The 22,289-nt window shown below is 36.6% G+C and overlaps 1 protein-coding gene across 22 annotated transcripts in view; it reads left to right on the top strand.

Annotated features, from left to right (window-relative positions):
* Positions 1 to 22,289, top strand: part of ZMYND11 (zinc finger MYND-type containing 11) — a 119,937-nt gene that overhangs the window by 81,693 nt on the left and 15,955 nt on the right. For 8 of the 22 annotated variants that reach the window (XM_004048971.4, XM_019035281.4, XM_031015348.3 and 5 more), the window contains 3 exons: positions 5,273 to 5,434; positions 20,874 to 20,951; positions 21,621 to 21,713. In XM_004048971.4, coding sequence (XP_004049019.1) covers positions 5,273 to 5,434; positions 20,874 to 20,951; positions 21,621 to 21,713 — 333 coding nt within the window. Of the gene's footprint in view, positions 1 to 2,516; positions 2,562 to 5,272; positions 5,435 to 20,873; positions 20,952 to 21,620; positions 21,714 to 22,289 lie in introns of all 22 variants that reach the window. The other 14 variants (XM_019035285.4, XM_019035284.3, XM_055353735.2 and 11 more) reach the window with 2 other exon arrangements.

Consider the following 22,289-nt stretch of genomic DNA (forward strand, 5'->3'; position numbering starts at 1 on the left):
ACATATTAAAACAGCATAATTAATGAAAATATATATCTTCTGGCTTCTTAAAGAGATTAACCTATTGGGGATAAACAAACTTAAATCTTAATTTACAGAGGGGCAAGATAGACACTTCTTTTCTGTCATCATCTGTTCCTCCCACCTCAAAATGCCCAGTCTAAAAAAAGTTTTGGGTTATATTTCTCTTGAAATTTAGCTTAGCTCACATCTTTTAGATAGGAGATAGGATTGGAATTGATGGCTTTATTCTTCAGAACTACCACCGTAAGCAGCCATGGCAAGTAGGGGCTCCCTTGCATTGTTCTTGAGGAAAATATTAAGTGAGGCTAAATTCAAACTGAGCCTGACTCCCCAACCCCCACAACCCTTTTATATATATATGGCATATTACAGTGAGAATTTCTTTTTAAAGTTTTAGGTCTTTGTCTTTTTCTTGATAAAATTATAGTTATAATAGTTGTCATAAATTAATCAATCATATGTTTTAAGTGCCCTTAGTGCAAAATTTGATGCCCCTTGGATACTGTTGATTTATTTAATATGAAATATACCTTTTGTTAATTTTTAATTTTTATGGATAGGTGTATATGTTTATGGGGTGTGAAATACAACTTACTCTATTTATGTTACTTACTGCAGAACCACATATTTCTTCCAAATGTCTATGCCCTATCTTAGTTACAAAAACACAATCATTTGACAAGTAAAGTATCGGTGATTATTAGAAATCATTTATACTGTGGTTCTGTGTGCATTTAAACTATAATATACTTAGATGTTATTCTTGCTTTGGTAAAATACTTTCCTTCTTATTCAATAGGATTTTTTGGGTCATGCTGTCTTGTTATATACTCTTTTAAGTTTATTATGATTGTGTGTGTATATGTTTCTTTGTTTTTTCTTTTTCCTTCTGTCTGAATTCTGTTGCACTGAGCAATGTTGTAATATTTTTATTTTAAATATAAGTAATATTTAAAATTACTGGAAATATGTAACCGGATTATTATCTCCTAATGATTAACAGAATTTGTTAATTAAGCTAAACCTAGAATTGTAGACAATTATTTTTACATTGCATCTACATTAAAATGCTATCTCAAACACACATACTTGGTTGTGTAATATTTATCTACTCATTAAGTAGAAAGAGTAAATTAAAAATTGCTTTTGGATTATTGATGAGGGTGGATTATACTTTAGAACACTTTATTCAAACAGTTCTTCCACATATCTCCCTTTTGACTTGACTGAGCAACTCTCTTTCTGTGCTTCGGTTTGGTCTCTAAATCAGAGTTAATATTTCTTGCTCTATCTAGCATATAGAAGCATTGTGGGCTGGGTGCAGTAGCTCACACCTGTAATCCTAGCACTTTGGGCAGATTGCCCAAGCTCAGGAGTTTGAGATCAGCCTGGGTAACATGGTGAAATCCTGTCTCTACTAAAAACACAAAAAATTAGCTGGGTATGGTGGTGCACGCCTGTAATTCCAGCTACTCGGGAACCTGGGAGGCGGAGGTTGCAGTGAGCCGAGATTTCGCCGTTGCACTCCAGCCTGGCGAGATTCTGTCTCAAAAAAAAAAAAAAAAAAATTGTTGTGAAATACAGATGTGATAATGAATTTTAAAATGCCTAGCAAAGAAATGTGCACACATATATAATTATAAGCATGTTCTATCATTTCGTGACTTGGTCAGTTCCTGTTCTGTGCACTGAGTAGATAATAATAAGAACATTTCCTGGGTGCTCACATTGTGCCAGGCACTCCCGTAAGGACTGTCTGCGTATTAACTCATTTGATTCATAGAAAAACCGTGTAGACTGGGTACTATCATTTTGTTCATTATATAGGTAGAAAATGACACATAGAGAAGCTAAGCATTCTGCCTGAGATTATACAGCTGCGAATGCCAGGGCCAGGATTTGAATCAATCGAGCTCCAGAGTCTTAACCAAATGCTATGTGAATGACAGAGACTTAGATCAATAGGCTGCTGCTAGAGGTGGAATTTTTCTACTAGATTCTGAGGACAGCCTGTATAAATTTCATGTTATGGTGAGGTATTGAGTTGACCACACTCACATTCATCATTTCCGATTTTTAGAGAATCCAATGTGAACCAGTTTTAAATCAATAAGACATACATTCATGTCTTATGCAAGTTTATAATGGCAGTGAATTTATTTATTAGCAAAATATTTTTCTAATATCATTATAGTTTTCACGGTACATTGGGGGGAGATTTTCTCTATGTCCATTTGTAGCTTTTGTGTTTGTTAGTTGAAACGTTTCCTCTACAACTAGTAATGACTCTTATGTTTGCATGCTTCTGTCTTTTCGTTATTGATTAGCACATTGATAGATTACCAGTTAATATCATCTGTAAAATAGTATAAGTCATATAGGAAATAATAAACAGTTTGGCCCTGTGTGAAATCCCTTTAGCCCTGTGTATTGCCTGACATTTAGCAAAGTTAAGTAGCGAGACCAAGATTATTTTGTTTTTATTTTGAAAGGCCTACAGTATGCAGCCTTTCTCCAGGACAGCAGCCCCAAACAAGGTGAACTAATTTTGCACTATGTTATTTTACTATAATTCTGCTTTATTTTTTGTATTATAGTTTCCTCTTTTACCTTAGGCTAGCTTAGTTAACTCTTGCTAGATTTGTTTGTTAAAACCATACTATCTTTACATGGCTTCTAGTTTTGAATTTCGTGCTAGTAGGTTTGCTATTTAAAAGCTTTCATGTTTTGAATTGGCATTTCACATATGCTGTTACTCAGGCTATCTCTAGAGTAGCTGATGACATCTGGGGGAATCCAGTGAAAATGCAAACTTAGGTTCTTTGACATACATGTTTGAATGCTAGTCAAAAGCATTATGTAAAGGATTTCTATTTACCAAAAGACAAATTGTAGGCAACCTGTCCTATAATCAACATGCCTGTATGATTCATCCCTCAGGAAAATGTTTCCTGGATTCAGAGTCTAGTAACTTTGAACTTGACTTTTGCATGTTTTGCATACTCTGAACAGCTATTGCCATGATTAAAACAATCAACAGCACTGCTTCCCCAGCCCATACTTTCTGAGAATAGAGTTGGTTATATGCCATCATATAAATGTGTCCAGATGTTTCTCTTTTACTTCATTTGAGTTATACTTTCATTTCTGTAATTGGTTGTGAAAAACTAGGTCAAGAATTAAACACCCTATCAAAGATCCATTTTTATCTTCATTTCATGGGTGGATGGGGAAAGGGTAGGGATGCAAAGAGGTAAAGGTAATGTGGAGAGGCCAGAGGTATGCACAGGAATTATACTCTTGCTTCCTTTTGTTAATTAACCTAGTAACTACTATAATATTTTGCCCAGCACATGAAGATGAATTAATGTGAAAAATTCAAGTGATGAATGATGGCAATTTCTTTTTAATATTGAGTCAAATATAAGCCACCAGAATCCCTTAAGATGTTTTTAAAACAGCTATGAGTAGGAAGAAAATATCCTGAAATACTTCGTCTTAAATTTGGAAAGAGTACTGTTAATTAAAAGTAGAATAAGATATCTTATTTCCACCAAAACCTAATTTGTCAATGATTTTTAATATAATAATTGATAAATTGAAATAGCTAAAATGCAGCTTACATAGGAGCCCATCTCAAATGGCTCCTAGGTGACAGTCACCAAGGGTGACTGTTTTAATACAGCCAAGCGCCACACACATATATTGTTGTCTGTGTGATGCCAGTGTGCCCAACTTTGTGGAGTACATTATTTTGTGCCATGTGCAATCAGGGTTTTATGTAAAAATCAGTATTTTAAGATTCCAGCCCAACTGAAATTACCGTACCAAAGGAAGTTTGCAGAGTGTATACATCTGTAGCAAATAACTAAAAATGGTCATTGTCTTTTTCTTTATTACTTTGGTCAACACAGACTGCCAATTTCTTAATAAAAGGCAAACCAGAAAGTTTTCATTTTTGCAGGATTTACTGCTGCACTGTAGCCATGACTCTGGATGTGGGTTGGAAGACATGAATTTTTGAACATTCATGTACCTCTTCTCTTTTGAAGGACTGGGTAGTCCTTCATATCTGGCAGTCAGATATGGTCAAGCAGTAACACGTTCGAACCTAGTTTCCAAAGAATTTGCTGCTTATGGAGTGAGTGCTACATGAAAGCCCATTTATTGGGGGAGTATTGACATCAGAGAAAACAGTAAAGCTGTTCCACCTTGGAAACCGTATAGATAACAATTTATATAAATAAAATCGATGGTGGAACCCAAATTTGGAATGTCAGGGTCCCTACTGGAAGTGGCCCTGTTTATACTAACTGTGGACTTTACCCTTGTTCATTTGGTTACTACATCTACAAATAAAGTTGAGAATTAACCCATCACTCTTAGCATAAATATATTTTAAGAAAAGCTAAGAGTAATATTTATAAATAATGAATTCTAAATTAAGAGAACTTCTAACACTTGCTTTGTATACTTAAAGGGTATTAGCTGTACAAAAAAAAAAAGGTGTCAAAAATAAGAACATGTTGAAGAATGCCTGTGTACCTACAGTTGTGTTCTTTTATTTCTAGGAATAGCCCCAGTCAGGAAATAAGGCTACTTCCTTTTTTGTTTTCTGTGGTAATCTCCTTTGGATAATGTGATTAAACCTTTAGTTTCACAGTTTCCATTTATTTTTCCAAATTCAACAGCTCTGAAAATCTGACATCCTATCAGAACATGGACATTCTGATTAATGGTTGTTTTCAATAAAACATCCAGTGCCACAGATGAGAAGATAAGAATAGTGAGCATCACCAGTTATCACTATTCTCTCTGTTCCCACAGTGTGCCAAGGACTGTTATATACATATATTTAAAGCAGAACAAAACAAAGGTTTGTTTATTTGAAATGCGAAGCTATAGGTTGGTTTGGGGTTCTCAGTTTACTAAAGAAATTATTGCTTAGATTATATTTCAGAATGAAAGATAACATTAGAACTGGAGTTGGCTTTGGACATACTTCATTTTGGACTGGTTTTGCTATCAGATTATCTTAAGATATTTCTGAATATTACCACTGTTTTAGGAAAGATTTTAAAATTTCAAGCAGCAACTTTCTAGGTATTTTCCCTCTTGTTTTAACACAGTAAATGTCTTTAAATTGTTTATGATGCCTAATTTCTGATGGACATTAGTTTCAATTTTGTTCTTAGTCATTGCAGATATTGACAAAATGTCATACAAAACTATTTTGTATTTTTTGTAGGACTGGGAAACAGAAAATCATGACTGGTATTGTTTTGAATGCCATTTGCCTGGAGAGGTGTTGATATGTGACCTGTGTTTTCGTGTGTATCATTCCAAGTGTTTGTCTGATGAGTTCAGGCTTAGAGACAGCAGTAGTCCCTGGCAGTGCCCAGTTTGCAGGGTGAGTACCTATGAGCTTTCCTGTGCTGGTTAGAGGGTTGGAATTAATTCATAATAGCTTCAAAAAGATATCCCAGGTGGTCTTGCCAGGTGAACGGATAAAGGACTGGAGGGTGGGGGTTATCTAATGAAATGATGATACTCATAAATGGACATCACAGAACACATACACCGTATTTCAGGGTGTGGATTTTAGAAAGTTTTAACGTAAAAATATATCCTCTTCCCTTCCCTTCCCTGCCTCTGGCTTATGTGACTACTTTAATGGATGGCCTTTGGACATCAGAAATACGAAACCTACTAACATCTGTTCAATAGCTACTTTGTAATAAACTGTACAATTTATGGTATTCAGGAAACAGTTAGCAAAAGGCACATTGTTGGGGGCATTCTGTATCTATTTCCCATTTTATATCCATGTAATGTTGCCTTTATTTTTGTCATATCGTGAGTTTGTTTTTTGTTTTTTTTTTGCTTATATTTTATTTGGAGGGTGGAGGGATGAGACATTGTGTATGAAGAATTCTAATTATTTTTTTAAAGTAAAATGAAATTGCCCCATAGGTAAAATAGGTGCTTTCCACAATTACTTTTATTCATTGATCCCACTGAGGAATATACATACTGTGATTGTTAGTTGCAGAATGTGGTATGTGTGTGTATACGAGTGATATGTGGTGACTTATTACATACGGCATCGATGGTAATAAGGAATTATTTGATTGCAACCTCTATTATTTTATACTTAACTATTAAAATACTTATTTGGAACCATGCACATTGTTGAGACTACTCGTGATTTCCAGTTTGTTAATATGCTTTATAATAACTTGCGTAATTTAAGTATTTCTTTGCTTTTTCAAAAAACATTTTTTCATAATTTTTTCCCTCTCTGGCATTAGTTGAAAATTTCCTGTTAGCATCATAAGCAAACTACAGTATATGTTCTAGTCTTCTAACCGGCTTTGTATTGCCTAAGTGTACTTAGCCTTGCCATATACGTTATACTTATTCATTAGGCATACAACAGGCAGTTGGGATAGCATTTTAAAAAATGTCTAATGATGACTTGCCACTCAAATGCCTAGGTGCCAAATAAGTCATGTCAGTTCCCTAAGTCTGAGTAAATCAGTATCAATTTTCAATATGTAGACCTCGTCTTTGAGGTCTACAAGAATGTCTGTAAGAAATTAGTGTAAGTGGTACTCTAAGTTTCACAATTTTGAGCAAAGGAGCTGTATTAATATTCATATTTTATTCTCTTGTGGATTTCGATTGTACATTTTAAAAGCAAATATACAGCTTCCATTTTCTGATAGAAGTTTACCCTGGGGGAAGTAGAAAATTAATGAGATCAAAAAAAAAAAAAAGAGGCAATGTTACTAGTCACATGGGGATCCTAATATGGATGCAGGAATTAGGAAATACAGCTCTGGGTATGTCTGTATCTCTACAGCCATTGCTCTTTTGTATTTAATATTTAATTCTTATTTTCATAGTAAATAACTTAAACGAAAATACTGGGACTTCTGAGGACAGGTTAAACTTCTTTGTAGATATTTTGTATTTCTTATGGTAAGAATGGGAATTGAACAATTATTATACCCTTGAAGAAAATGTTTAATACTTCTTCTGTCAGAATTCACTATCAAGTTGTCTGATTCCATTTTGTGTTTCCTTTACTCTTTTTTTTTTTTTTTTTTGAGACGGAGTCTCTCTCTGTCATCCAGGCTGGAGTGCAGTGGCATGATCTCGGCTCACTGCAACCTCCACTTCCTGGGTTCAAGCGATTCTTCTGCCTCAGCCTCCTGAGTAGCTGGGATTACAGGTGCGTGCCACCACACCTGGCTAATTTTTGTATTTTTAGTAGAGACGGGGTTTTGTCATGTTGGTTTGGCCAGGCTGGTTGGTCTTGAACTCCTGACCTCAACTGATCCGCCCACCTGGGCCTCCCAAAGTGCTGAGATTACTGTTGTGAGCCATCGTGCCCAGCCTGTGTTTCCTCTACTCTTTACTGAATAGATGAAATTTAAAAAATTTTTACACTGTATTGGCTCACACAGAAACATGATTACCCTATTCTGTTCTTTTCTTCTCTTTTCCTTCCTTTTTGCCTTTGTCAGTCTAGATATTTTTATACTGCTATATAATTGTGCTTACTGAAATGATGCTGTCAATAAAAATCTTGAATTTTTCATTCATTTTATGGTATGTGAGCTACTCCCTGCTAAGGCTCAAAAACCCTGTTTTCTAGGGTGAGGAGGGAGAGTTTTATCTTGAGCTTTAAATTTTCCAAAGAAATAGTTATTCCTTTTAGATCCATTCTATTGTTTTATGGTATTCAAGAAAAAGATAAGTGCTAACAGTTCTTTTCCTTTGAGAAGGGGTAATAATAATCTTGAAATTGTAATGGAATTTTTCATATCTTTAAGGTGAAGTTATTGGTTGATTTGTTTTAAATTTTAAATATAGTGTCAAAACTTTGAGTAAAGCCGTTTTTTAGGAGAGTGACCAGATTTAAGTAATCATGGACTAAGAGAACCTAGAGTCTATAGACAGAAACTCAAGAACTGTGGTTCCGAATCAGAATAACTTTCTACTCTTTTTTTTAAATGTTTGGAAAAATATGGATTGATTAGATATGTTGATAAAGAATGTTGAAGATAAGGTGCCATAGCCAAATTCCATACGGTAAAAATAATAAATGGAAGCTAACCATTACTACCTAAAACTGACAATGAAAAGAAGCCCTTTTCTAAGAGTTTGCAGTGATTGGAATACTATTCACTCTTACATTCCTTTCTCTCCCTTACAGTGTTGAAAAAGTCACTGAGAACAGGTGTTCTGTCTCCTAGCTGTCACCTGTGTTACCAGATTTAATTCAGCTCAAGCAGCTTTATCTTATGTATCTATTTCTGAAATATTTTAACAGGACAGTAATAGGCATTTTTCTCAAAAATAATTGTGACTTTTCATAATAAATCTCTAGAATCTTATAACCCTAAGAATAGTTCTTTGGAATGTCTGCCTTTCTAAAAAATAAACTTTTGCTTTATAGACGCAGTAGATTATTATTGAAAAGTAACTTATTAATATCAGATTAGATTTTACTTTGAGAAAGATTTAAATACTGTCCAGTTTCACACTTTTACTGAGATCTCTCTCATTAAGTTTTCAAAAAGAGATTTTAAAATTTGCTATAAAAAATTCAAATAATTTAGAATAGGATGAGAAAAAATTCCCAGAAACCGTATTCCATAGTAGGTAATATTCTCACAGACTTCTTCCTGTGTTGGTGTGTGTGTCATTTTGTTTGTATCTGTATCCACATGACTTTACATTAATTACTGGATGTGGCTAGTGTGTATGTACTTGACAGTATCCCAGAATGACGTTTTTTTGGCACCTGTTATGATTTGAGAGGGCACGCTGTAACTTATGTGACCAGTTCCCCATGTAGCAGGTGTTCATCAGTTCCACTGTTTGGTGTGGAAACACCTGTGAAAGGTGACATATGCAAATGCTATCCTGGAAATCATGCCCCATTTCCAACTTCTGAGGAGGAGTCTTCTCATTATTATTTATTTCTACATGAAACTGAAGTTCATATTTTGTTTTATTTGAATTTTATTTTCCTGAAATAGCCATGAATTTTCCAGGAAAAAAAAATAAGAAAATCATACTCTTTTGTGAAAACTGCTTTTAAGATTTTGTTTACAAAAAAGAAATACCTTTAAAACACAATATAGTCCATTGCATTTTTTTAAGATAGAATATTATATACATTTATGTAATTCTGTCTGAACACCTTTGGTAGGATAAGTTTATTAACATGGGATTTTTAGGTTTAAAGGATAGTGTACACGTTTAAATTTTTGATAAAAATCACTGACTTGTTCTTCAGAATATTATACCCATGTACATCAACAGCACATGAAACTATTTGTCAATTTTTTGTTGCCTGTTTGATAAGATGAATTTTTTGTTGTCATTTTTTGTTTTTTGTGTGTGTTTGTTTTTAGGCAGGATCTTGTTCTGTCACCCAGGTTGGAGTGCAGTGGCACAATCATGGCTCACTGCAGCCTCAACCTCCTGGGCTCAAGCCAGCCTCCTCCTGCCTCAGCTTCTGAGTAGCTAGGACTATAGGTGCACACCAGTATGTGTGGCTCATTTTTAAATTTTTTTCTGGAGACAGGGTCTCACTGTATTGCCCTGACTGATCTTGAATTCCAGAGTTCGAGTGACCCTCCTGCCAAGTGCTGGGATTACAGGCATGTGCCACCATACTGGCTGTCTCATTTTAATTTTGCTTCATTTTCATATATATAGTTCCCAAATTACAAAGTCATTTTATACTTTGAAGGCATGGTTAGAGACAGACGTGTGCTTGGACCTGCGTATGTGTCCGTGTGCTCCATGCTTGCTGGCTTGCAAGCCTGCTGGTGAAAATCATGATACTGTAATTCATGGGCAAGGCAGTCTGTCATAAGAAGCCCCTGGGCAGCCAGCCTGCTGGGGTGGCACACTGCCTTGTAGAGCAGGGCTGTTCGAGAGCTTCTTTGGTGGTGGAAAGGGTCTCTGTGCTGTGCAGTGTGAGCCACTGACCTTGTGTGTCTGTGGAGCCCTTGAATGTGACTTGTAGACCAAAGAACTGGATTGCAGTTTGCCACATGGGGCTCGTGGCTACCATATTAGATAGTGCAGTTTTAGAACATTCATGTTCTAAATGCCTATACCACTCCAACAAAGCATCTTTAGGTATAAAATACTGATCTCTTGAGAGTGCCTGGCATTTGTCTCCCCATTATGCCAGAGTTACGACTTGGAGAGTTCTCAAAGAAGCATATAACTACTTGACTCCCCACCCTTCCTCTCCCTAGTATACACAGCAGATTCTATAGCAGACACTGCCCTGCACAGATTAGTGCCTATAATATCTGATGGTGTTGCTTTTGCTCTAATGCCTCATAAAAAGTCAGCAGAATAGCTTTTTAAAAAACTCTATAGCAAAACAAAGTGTAGATTTTTTCCCCAAAATAATTGGCACTTTTTAGGTTAAGAATTTGGAGACATGGTTTGAAAGTAGGCCCCTATTTCCTCCTCTTTAATATGTGCATGTTTCTTACATAAATGAATTTTGATTTCATAACTTAGAGGAGTTGTAGATTCATGTTATTGCCCCTATTTAAATTCAGATAAATGCAGTTTTCATATTTGGACTAAAATTATCATTAGGAAATAGAATTTAGGGCTTTAAATTTTGTATGATGTGCTTTTACAGTAAGTGAGTTACAGAGAAAGTGAGTAAATGGGAAAATTACAGTGAGCTAAATGTTTTCTTTTCCATACTTGGCCCGCTGAAATGGAATACCGCTCCACTGAACTCCCTCCAAAGAGTTTTGTCTTGGATTTTTACAATTGCTTGATAATATTAAAATTTTATATTACTATTCTTTATATCATTAACAAACTTTGGTGTACATCCCACTTTGAAATAAAAGGATCAAATTAAGTCACAAAAGACAAAGTAAATAAGTCAAGGTAATACAGAGGTGACATATTATTCCAGTATGTCTTTAAAAACTGGAAAAGACTCGTCCCCTACAAATGTTTCAGGTGGCATTTTTCTCTGTTTAAGGATCACAAGTTTTAAATTTTATGTTAATGTACAAATTGTAGGGTGAATCAAAATCAGCCCACTTAACAAGATGTAGAAACACAAGAAAATGCAGATGAGGAAATAAAGAAGAATCTATGTGGAAGAATTTCATTACTAATTTCAAAATACTTTGGTTCTACATCTAATCCAAAAAGCTCTCCCAAATTTGCAGCCCTTGATTCTCTGACTCATGTTCTTAAGCAAGAGAGCTGTTTGGTGGTTCTTCCACATTAGTAGGAACTATTCCTAAAATTTATTTGCTCCTGCCCTTCTTAAAATACTCAGAATGATACATGTTTTACAGGAAAGTTAAGACTTTAAAAATGGACTCATAGGAGTCTATAGAAAGCATTTAAAATTAAATTTTAACTTGGAATGTTAAGCCTCATGTACTTTTTAAAAACTCACCATTGGGAGTCCACCTGGAGCTTTATCAGTTGGGTACAGACTGGCATGTCACTGTTGACTTAGGTCTGGGTAGGTTATGTTTGAGCCATTTGTACTGGAACTTTCTGTTGAGATAGTTAAAGAAAAAAAATCATGATGAAATCTCTCTGTTGAAATTAGAGAAATTTGTTTCTGGATACAGTTTTCATGCTTTTGGGTATGTAGGCAGTACAGTCTTTTTAAATTCCAACAGTAAAGAGAATGCACGTATAATGTTTAGAATGAAAAATGGGATCAAATGCTGAATGAAAATACTTTGAACATAAATTCCTTATGTATCTATGAAGCTATAAGTGCTCTTGCTTTCTGATCAGCCATATTTTAGTGTGGGAAATTTATTAATATTTTCACCCCAAATGTAAGTACTTTTACACTTTCAAGATACATATTAACAAATCTAGAATGGAGATTTGATTTTTAAATAAGTAGAAATTGAAGCCATTATTTTCTTAAATAGTAGACATAGTATTGAAAACAACTAATGAACATTAATCAAATATTTTTACAATTTTTAAGACAACTTATAATTTTATACTAACAAAAGGAGAAAGTTAATTTTAGAAAGATTGTGTCTGAGCCACGCACTTTTATAAGGTAAATTTGCAGTTCACCACAAGCTTAATCAGAGGAAAAAATAATGGGAACACTGATAAAGCCAGAGGATTTTAAAAGTTGGATCTACAATATAAAACTATAAAATCCTATGTATTGTTATCTAGGCGCAAAGAAGAAGAAAAAAAGCTCATATAATTTACTGTATTACCTTCCTGTGGTGAATTTAACAGTGGTTATGATCAGAAAGGATATGACTGTGAAATGTTTTGTATGTTGGTGTATTTGGCCTTTGTGATCTATCTTTTGGTGGTTTGTTTAGAATCTTATTTGAAGTTTATCTTTTATTTTCACTCTCAGGGATTGAGAAGGTGATAGTTGGGGTGTTTCCTATATCAGGATGCTTACAACTTAATGTAGATTAAATGGAAAGCTCACTCAGTGTTTCCAAAGTTCATGAACAGAAAATACTTACAAAGTACATGCAGTTTCCTTGTGCTACCTCTGCAGTGCAGAAGGGATGAGAGGGAGTGGGAAGGTAGGTAGTACTTACATTGGCTGGATGTCAGCCCCGTTAATCAAAGAACAAGTCATATTCATGCCTCGACCTGAAGACAGAGACATTTAAGTTATTTTCTGAAAAGAATGGAAAGATTTATTCCGCTGAAGAACGCATTCTGCCTCTGCCGTTCAGTCTTGTTCTTCCTTTAGAGACTAGTGTTATGTAGAAGGGGAAAGGAACAAGTAGATACCAAATCTGTGTTCCATAAAATTTTTCTCACTTCCCTTTCCTATTCCTAAGTCATACAGCAAGCCACCGAGGGGCTTAAAGTTACCAGAAAAAGTGCATTAATATTGAAGGATAAAATTTCTGACATGCATAGCACCCTTCTCTCTGTAGATAAATACTATTTTAGCAGGGGTGTGTGTGTGTGTGTGTGTGTGTGTGGTGTGTGTGTGTGTACCTGTGGGCATAGTGGATTTAGAAATACTACATGATTTTTCTATCACAGTTTGTTTTGTAGACTATATTTGAGAGATGCTTTCATAGTTACTAAGTCAGCCCAGTAGTAGACTGGCTGCTACAAAGCTGCTCATATCATGTGAACTCTTGATCTTAGTCAAAATTTGTTATCTTCCTTTAGAGAAGAAAGAGTTGGCCTTGTAAAAATTAATAAATGTAGATACAGCCACAGTGGCATTCAGTGGCATTTTGTAAATCTGGATGAACAATTCTTGTGCGTTAGTAATTCTGCAGGACTAACTTATTGACTAAGGAGTGGCCTGTGACTGGAGTCTCGTTTGCCAGGATGCTCTAAGAATCCACCTTGAGTCGTTCTTAGTAGTTTGCATTATCTTGAGTTCCTACTTTTACCTGTAATAAGGCATATTTGTGATAGCTTAGAGGAGGTTTTTAAACTTGACTTCTTATAAGTTAAATAAACTACTCTCAGAAGCTAAAGTGCAAAAACCTGTTGGCAGATAATCTGTGGGAGTTAGGATGCGGCTCTGTGGAATCCCGTATAGTTTAATGTGATTCATTCCATAGGCAGAAGTGCATAGGTCGAGTTTTCTACCGTTAATACTAGCAATTAGTGTGATTTGTACTGTTCTTCAGGTCTAATAGGCGATTTCAGTGTGTCAGTACTGGGAGTGAAAAAACCGAACAGGAGTGTATTTTTAGAAAATAGTTTTAGAAAATGATTTTCACTGATGGGCTACTTGAGTCTTAGTGGTTTGAAGGGAGAAGTGGCAGGACAGGGTAACTCATCACCACTTCCGCTGGACCAGCTTCACTTTTAACTTCTCAATTATTGGGACTTCTTATAAATTATGTGTAATTCCTTTATATTCCATTGTTGCAAGTGGGCCTAGACGATATTACAGAGTGTTTTGATTTCTGTAACAACATAGAATCAAAATAAATTTTAAAAAAGCTCCTAGATCTCCTCTATAATCGCAGAACACAAAAGAATCAAAATAAATTTTAAGAGAATTTTATCTAAGAGAATTTATTTTGATTCTTTTGTTTTCTGCTATTACAATTATAGAGGAGATTTAGGAGCTGTTTAATCCCTAAAACGATATAGGTAATTTATGTGTAGATTAGTATTTCTCCAAATAAGATCTAGAGGCCACCTGTACAGGGATCACCTGGTGAGCTTATTTAAAACACAGTCTCCCACCGAGCGCGGTAGCTCACGCCTGTAATCCCAGCACTGTGGGAGGCCGAGGCGGGCGGATCATGAGGTCAGGAGTTCAAGACAATCCTGGCCAATATGGTGAAACTCCGTCTCTACTAAAAATACAAGAATTAGCCCAGCATGGTGGTGTGTGCGTGTAGTCCCAGCTACTCAGGAGGCTGAGGCAGAAAGATTGCTTGAACCCTGGATGCGGAGGTTGTAGTGAGTCGAGATCGCACCACTGCACTCCAGCCTGGGCGACGGAGCGAGACTCAGTCTCAAAAAAAACAAACAAAAATGAAAACCACAGCCTCCAGGGTTCTACTCCAGACAGGCTCTGGGGGTAAGGCTCAGGAATCTACATTTCCAGTAAGTGCTGTAGGTGGCTATGCTCACTAATATTTCAGTGAGCTATTGGTGACATTATTGATTGTTAGAAGTCAGCAATTGATATTTCAGTGTCATCTGGCAATAAAATGGTTCATACATCAGAAACAAAATTATTTATGTTGGTCAGAATATGCTGACAGACTTGGGTATAACTGCTTCACATTTTAGATGGGTCCGCATATTCTTGAGTTTAGCTGCATGGAATAGTTTCTCTAGTAGGCAATGAAGCCAGTAATGAGTGGCACCAGTTCAATTCAACTGATACGTATCGAACGTTTACTGTGTGCCAGATGCTATGCACGGCTGAAATTGACATTATGGACCCTGCTTTCACAAAACTTAGTCCCTCTAGGGGTCAACCCGTGTATTTGTACTGCCCGTGAGCTAAGAATGACTTTTACGTTTTTAGATTGTTGAAAAATGACAAGAGAAATAATACTTTGTGACATGAAAATTATAAAAAATTCAAATTTTAGTATCCAAAAGTTTTATCGGAACACAGCCACACTCGTGATGTATGCATTATTCACAATTGCTTTGTCATTACAACAGCAGAATTAAGTAGTCGAGACAGAGACCAACCACATGGTTGCAAAGCCTAAAATATTTGCTCTCTGGCCCTTTACACAAAATGTTTGTTAACTTTTGGTCTAGTTTGTTGTGTAAAGAATATTCTGAGTATTGGGAACACCCAAGAAAGTTTGAAGCCCTTGTCTCATTTAATCACAGACATGGGGACTTGTCTGAGGTGAACTCTAGCTGCATAGATAAATATGTCTGAAAAAAGAAGTCTAGATTTCCAATTTTGCACTTCATTCCTGCTTTTGGATAGTCAGTGAACCAAAATGACCAAGATCTCCACAAGTTCATTTTCTGCCAAAATAGGTTTCTATGACTGAAAAACTATATCGCTATAAAGAACTGAAAATTCTGTACTAATAAAGGTATCAGTCCTGAATGCCCCTTTAAGTAACGATCCTTGGGCATCATTATCAGTAATCAGCTATGGATAAACTTGGACAAGATCAGGAGTGGCCAATAGTGTCTTCCAGGCAGAAACACCGAAGGGCACCATGCTTTGTCTGTTGTTTCTACCTAGAGTCATCCGATTCAGTGTAGCCTGGCAGTTACTTACAACTGGCTTAAGAATCCCTTGTTCAAGATGTTCAAATTTTCTGTTATTTTTTCTTAAAGTAAAGGAGGCAGCCCCAACATCTGCTTTAGTTCTTACACAAACGTCTACAACCCTGCTTCAGACATGCGATTACCGTCACTTTTAAATACAACAACTTTGCCATCTCATAGAATGTTTCTTTCTTGATGGTTTGTAAAAGTTAACCACAATCACTCCCATATGCCACCAGGTGATACGAACTCTGGATTCTGACCTGAACCCTGTTACAGGGAGGCCTTGGTTGAAGAATCCTCAGGCCTGCAAATAGAGAATAGGAATAATTCTTCAAAGCCTGAGAAAGAATTGGATCAGAAATAATCTGTACATATTATAAAGCATTGTTTTTATGTTTTTCTGACCTTGTTGTCAAGAGCTATCTGCTTAGTTTACTTCAGAAGCTACCTCTTTCTTAGTTGTAGCTTTTTCTCAAGTCATTGAAAATGTTTTGGTCTGGCTGACAGGTACCAGCTGAAGCACTTCAGCATGAACGCCACAGAAAGTGGCTCCACGGCTTGTTACCTTAGAAATCCCCAGAAATCTCCTTGAACAGCCCTGGGACAGAATGTGCAATGTCCTGTTGATTTCTTTTGTGAAATACCAAGTCTCTAAATTGTAACTGGAAAGTCTTGGAAAGAAAACCCTCAAGTTTTTCAAATGTGAAAGCATCTTACAGCAAATGTTTTGTTCCTACAAATCATTGGGAGGGATTTTGTTTCTGTCGAGAGTCCTCTTTTTTGTGTCAGTTCAGCGAGAAAGCTCCTCAGCCTGTGAATCTGGGAGCAGCTTCTGTCGGCCTCTGTGGCCTTCCCTTGGGTAGTGTGAGGCCCATCACAGAGCAGTGCTTGAGAAGGGCTTCATGGTGTCCAGAATAGATCCCTCATTTATCACCAAAAAGGTGGATGGGGCAACAAGTAGATAAAAGGAACATGGAAGCTTTCAACAAAATAATCTCCTTTGACTGTGAAATTCCGTTTGGTCAGTCCTTCTATACAGCCCAAATCATTGACGTTTCTAACTGTAATAACTGAAGAAAAAACCAACCCAAATACTTAAAACATAACTCCCATAGCACCCTTAGCATATAAATGAGAGAACTATTCCTCTTTGTGCAGTTAAGTCGATTGAGAGCATCCTAGAGCTGGTACGTTAGGGTTCAAAATAAAAACTCAGGTTAACCTCAAGATCCCTTTAAAAGAGCATTTGAAGATACACCACTTTACATCTTGTCAGAACACCAGCAAAGGTTAGAATCAGGGCTGCTGCACCAGCGTGTGCTTGTCCGTGTTTCTATGACGAGGTCTCTTAGGAAGTTGGGGCAGTGCTCTTAATCACACCTGTCAGAAACCCCTGGGGGCTTTTAGGACTATGAATGCCTAGACCCCATCCCGCAGCCGATTGTATCAGAATTTCTGGGGGCGGCACCTGAGACATCGGTGGGCTTTTTCCTTTGAGGTAAAATTCACACATAGACTGACATGCACAAGTCTTAGGTGTGCCGTTTGAAGAACAGACAAGGGCGTGCACTGGTGCAGCCAAGTCCCATCAAGCTGCGGGGAAGCTCGCTCTCGTCCTTGGGCCAGTAGATCCCCACTCCCACGCCCTCTCCCCATTCCTCTGATTCTTTTCCATGAGGGATAAGTTTGGCCTGTTCTAGAACTTTATAGAAGTAGATGTTGATGTTTCTTAAAGGGTTCCCAGGTGGTCCTAACGTAATAAACACTTAAGTAGGATATCTGAATCTGAATGTGCTTTGTTAAAATGAGGTAGAAGACATTCCTGGGGTAGTTATGAAGGTAATATCTTCAAAGAATTCTGGAAGTTTCATCAGAGTTGAGAAGATGGGGTGGGCCCTACCCAGATGACCTTGTTTCCTTTCATGCTTTACTCACTCATTTTTCCAGGCCCAGATGACCACTTTTGACTGCGCTCAGAAGGAGACAGATACTCTAGCAAACTAGTTCTCAGCAAATTTAAACAGACAAAATCAGACTTTCATCCTCTATTATACCATTTAGTTTTGTGAAATTAAGGCACTCAGCATGAACTGTATGCATTCTGTCTTCCCCAAAATAGGGAAATGTTGCTTGCACATGGTTACACCAAATTAGCAGTTCATTTGAAAACATTTAAACAGATAGAATGAAGTTTATGAGAGCGTGTAATATCTACAATTTATGTTAATTCTCTATTTCAAAAGATAGAACCTGAATATAGACCTTTATTTAAACTGGGTAATTACATGAACAAGTGTTACTAAACTTCCGTACTACCATTTCAAACTAAGAACAATCGAGTCAAGATGTTTTAGCAAGAGTGATATTAATTCTGATATAAAATTCTGATTCTAGCAGTGCATAATCTTTGCCCATATAGAAACAGTGGATGGCTTTATTTTCTAAAGAGTCAGAAACGAGAGGTGAAAGCGCAGAAAGGAAACAACAACAACAACTCCTGCACATAATGCAGCTCACAGTGCCTTGAGACAGAAGCAAGAGGCCTTGTGCTGGATGCAGCCAGGCTGGTCAGCAGGGCTCAGGCCTCCTCTCCCACTATCACTACGCAAGAGACCACAGAGCCTAGAGCTAAGATCCAGAGGGGAAGGGATTCCTGCCCTGTTGAATTGATGGAAGGCTGTGCATGATATTTAGTGAATATTAAAATTATATTTCAGCGCTACATAACAGTGTTGGTTGTATCTTTCCTTTGAATAATATGTTTCCTATTAAAGGAACCATAACCCCACTGATAGTATTACAAGACTTCTAACCTGGTATAGATTGCTATTATGTCTGAGTTTAGATAAATTCATATTTTAATGACATTGATATTTGAAATCAGTTTTAATAGTGCACCCAGAGTTTGAGTTGGCATGAGAGAAGGCCATGTAGCTAGAAGCATGTGTTTTTATGAATGTACATTTTATAAGCGCCAAGAACAACGTAGCAATCTCCAGCCTTCTTACGTTTTCTCTTCCCTGTATCTGACAGTTCATCAAACTGCTTACTTAGTACAGAAAGCAGTGCACCGAAGCATGTCCATACTAGTAAGTAGCTGATTGATTGATTGTGCTTCAGATCCAGGGAGAGCGCCTTCTGCAGTCCTGTGAGACATGCAGAATGCAAAAATGGAGGATCATTTTTTACTGTAGTCTAGTGTACAAGAGGTGCCCGCTAGTATTTCGCAAATGTGTGTGTGTGTGTGTGTGTGTGTGTGTGAAAAGCACTGGGGATCTTGTTAAAAATGAGAGTGGTTTTAAGTGTTCTCACTACAAAAACCAATTAGCTCTATTTCGCCATTGCACGTATTTCAAAACATCACATTGTACACCATTAAGTATATGTAATTTCATTTTGTCAATTAAAATTTTTACAAAGTTTTTTAAAGAGTGGCTAACCAATGCTGCTGACTAAACAAACTTAATAACTAGAGTTCAGTGTTTGTTTAAAGTTTTCTCTCTCAACAGTGCATATGGCCAAATAGTGTGCTAATAAATTACTTGAGTGAGTTCTTCATATCCTCCTTCATGTGGCTGTGTCACTCATTTTAAATTCAGTTAAGTTCTTCTGTTAGTTTTCAGAAAGAGAATTCTCAAGTTATATCAATTTGTCCCCCCCCCGCCCCCACCAGAAGAAAGATTATAAACCCGGGGCTCAGGAAATTTCACTGCACTTTATATTCCATATCTATGCCATGGACACTCTGTCTTGGCCATGCGTCAGTCACCTGAGGAATAAACAAATGAACAAGCAAATACGAACCACAGGCCCTGCCTCCAGAAGTCACAACCCAGATGCTCAGCGAGTGAAGCCCAGCCACGTTGTATAAAAGTTTAGTCCGTATCTCTGATGCAACGCCAGGGTTGAGAACTGCTCTGTAATTGGCGTAAATGGAGCAGCTGTGGGCACAGGCCACAAAGCGGCATAAGGAGAGAGCACTGACTGCGTTGCCAGAGAACCTAGGTGAGAAGTGGGGTCAGGAAGGTGCAGTGCAGACATGAGGTAAATGAAATTCAGTTTAGTTACTCACTAATAAAATGTGTTTCCACTTGTTATTTAGATATTTTATGTGTATATAAACAGTGTACGTACGTATAATCAATTCACTTAAGCCCTAGCTAAAAGTTCTCAGTTATGTGAGAAATATTTGTCCTTTCCTCTACTGTATTTAGTGTACTGAAGTGACTTCCTATGCTTACAGTTCTTGTAGGAAGAATTATACCATTGGGCAGAGAATCATCATCTAGTGACCTGAAAAAGTTAAAGCATCTATTAAAATAGTGGCCACACCACTCATTTCCTCTGCAGTATGAACTGATGATGTTCGCGTGCCTGGAGTTTTGCCTTTGCTTCCTTTAGGCTGTTGTAATATCAGGGACTTTGACTAAGGAAATAGGCACACTTGTCCTTGTTTCCTAGCTGTTTAGAAATAACATGCGTAGAATCCTATTTTTTCTTCATGTGAAGTTAGACTTTTTTGGTGCAATAAATTGAGGAACCTAATTAGCTTGCAGGCTAGACTGAGAATTGGAGTTATTACTGAGTAGATCCATGATGCTAAGAAATGGAGATGTTAGTACGCGGCTGCGCTGTGCAAAGTGAGTGACACAGATGTTTAAAATTACCTTTTAAACAAAGAATAATGTTGTATTGAAATTCACCATTCATTATTGCTAATTTAAGATGTTCCCTCAGAGGACTTAGGCCATTGATATTGTTTGTAAAATAAGCGATTCTCCCTTATGTCTATTATTTATCTAAAAATTAAGTTTTAAAATACCAAGAAAAGAAAAAATATATAATCCTGTAAGGATATTATATCAGGTACAACATAATATTTTAAAATTCTCACCTTGTTACATTAGATGCTGTTTTTTTATGCAAATGTCAAAGATTTCTCTCAGATATGTTGGAAAAAGAGCATCTTTTAATAAACTCTTTGCATACTATCTAAGTGTTTCATATATGTCTTTCACATGAATATAGACATAAGAATGATCAGATTTTGTACCTTTCTTTATTCTTTTTTTTTTCAATAGAGCATTAAGAAGAAGAATACAAACAAACAGGAGATGGGCACATACCTGAGATTCATTGTCTCCCGCATGAAGGAGAGGGTGAGTCCTGCTCAGGGAATCTTTCAAAATATCCCAAAACATATTTTACTGTGGTTCATTCTTTCAAAGTTGAATGATCGAGAAGTAACAAATGTGTACATAGCAATATGAAGTGTGGAGAGCACCCCGTCATGTCATATTTCTTTTCTGCAGTAAACAGTTCTATAACAGGCAGTTAGATTTTCTTGTTTTGTCTGTTTTGGACATAGACATTTTGACATAAGCTACATGAGATTAGAAACATTTACATTTTTGAATTTCATTAATCAGAATGAACATTTTCATTGATGATGACTCTTTAAAATGAAAGGCAATTTTTCAAAATAACTATTCTATCACAACTTTAAGGAATGTCATATTAAACTATATAGTAGTATATGTACATTTTTTCTGTTAAGTTTTAAAGTACTTCCTCTGAGATTTTGCTTTAAAGGTAGAAAATATTGGCCGGGCGCCGTGGCTCCCGCCTGTAATCCCAGCACTTTGGGAGGCCGAGGCAGGAGGATTGCTTGAGCCCAGGAGTTCAAGACCAGCCTGGGCAAGATGGCAAGACCCTGTCTCTACAAAAATAAAAAATAAAAAGGTAGAAAATATTTTGAGCTTTAGGAATTGATGTCTTACCTGCCTTCCTTTAACCACATTTAAATTGATGTACTAACACCCTCTTAGGCTATAGATCTTAATAAAAAGGGGAAGGACAATAAACACCCGATGTACAGGAGGCTGGTGCACTCAGCTGTGGACGTTCCCACCATTCAAGAGGTAAAGTCGGTTTCTTTTATTTCCACTTCAAGTACATTTTCTTAACTAACAAGTTAAAGAATAATGTAGCAGTTAAGCAGATTTTGGTTGCTCTTCTTTCCTTGAAAGTGTACTTTTTTCCACTTCCTAAAACAAAAGACAGGCATAACTACCAAATGAAGCATTATTAATTTGTAAATTTCATGTGCTTACTCTAATGCAAATTAGGTGTCATCTTTAAAAGCCCTGGTTTTAAAGATGAGCAGCTTGTAGCTTCTTGATCCTTGTTGATTTAAGAAAATGCCTTACAGCCTGGGCAATTTAGCATTTCAGATGTAAAGAATGTTTTCCAGGTTTAGCAGTGGTACCTGAGAGTTCCTCTCAGAAAAAAAAGTAAAGCATAGAACTGATCTGCAGTCTTGGGAAACAATAAAATGAACAAAAAAAAATTATGATTAGAAAAGTTAATTATTCTTAAAGGTCTTAATTTTACCAACTATAGCTGAGGATTGTTAGTTTGTTCATGTCCAGTAACAAATTGCAACAACATCCAGTAGAACACATAGACATATTTGCAGTCAGGGTTACTGAATTACT

This window comes from Gorilla gorilla, chromosome 8 (genome assembly GCF_029281585.2).
Source record: "Gorilla gorilla gorilla isolate KB3781 chromosome 8, NHGRI_mGorGor1-v2.1_pri, whole genome shotgun sequence".
Taxonomy (NCBI): Eukaryota; Metazoa; Chordata; class Mammalia; order Primates; family Hominidae; genus Gorilla; species Gorilla gorilla.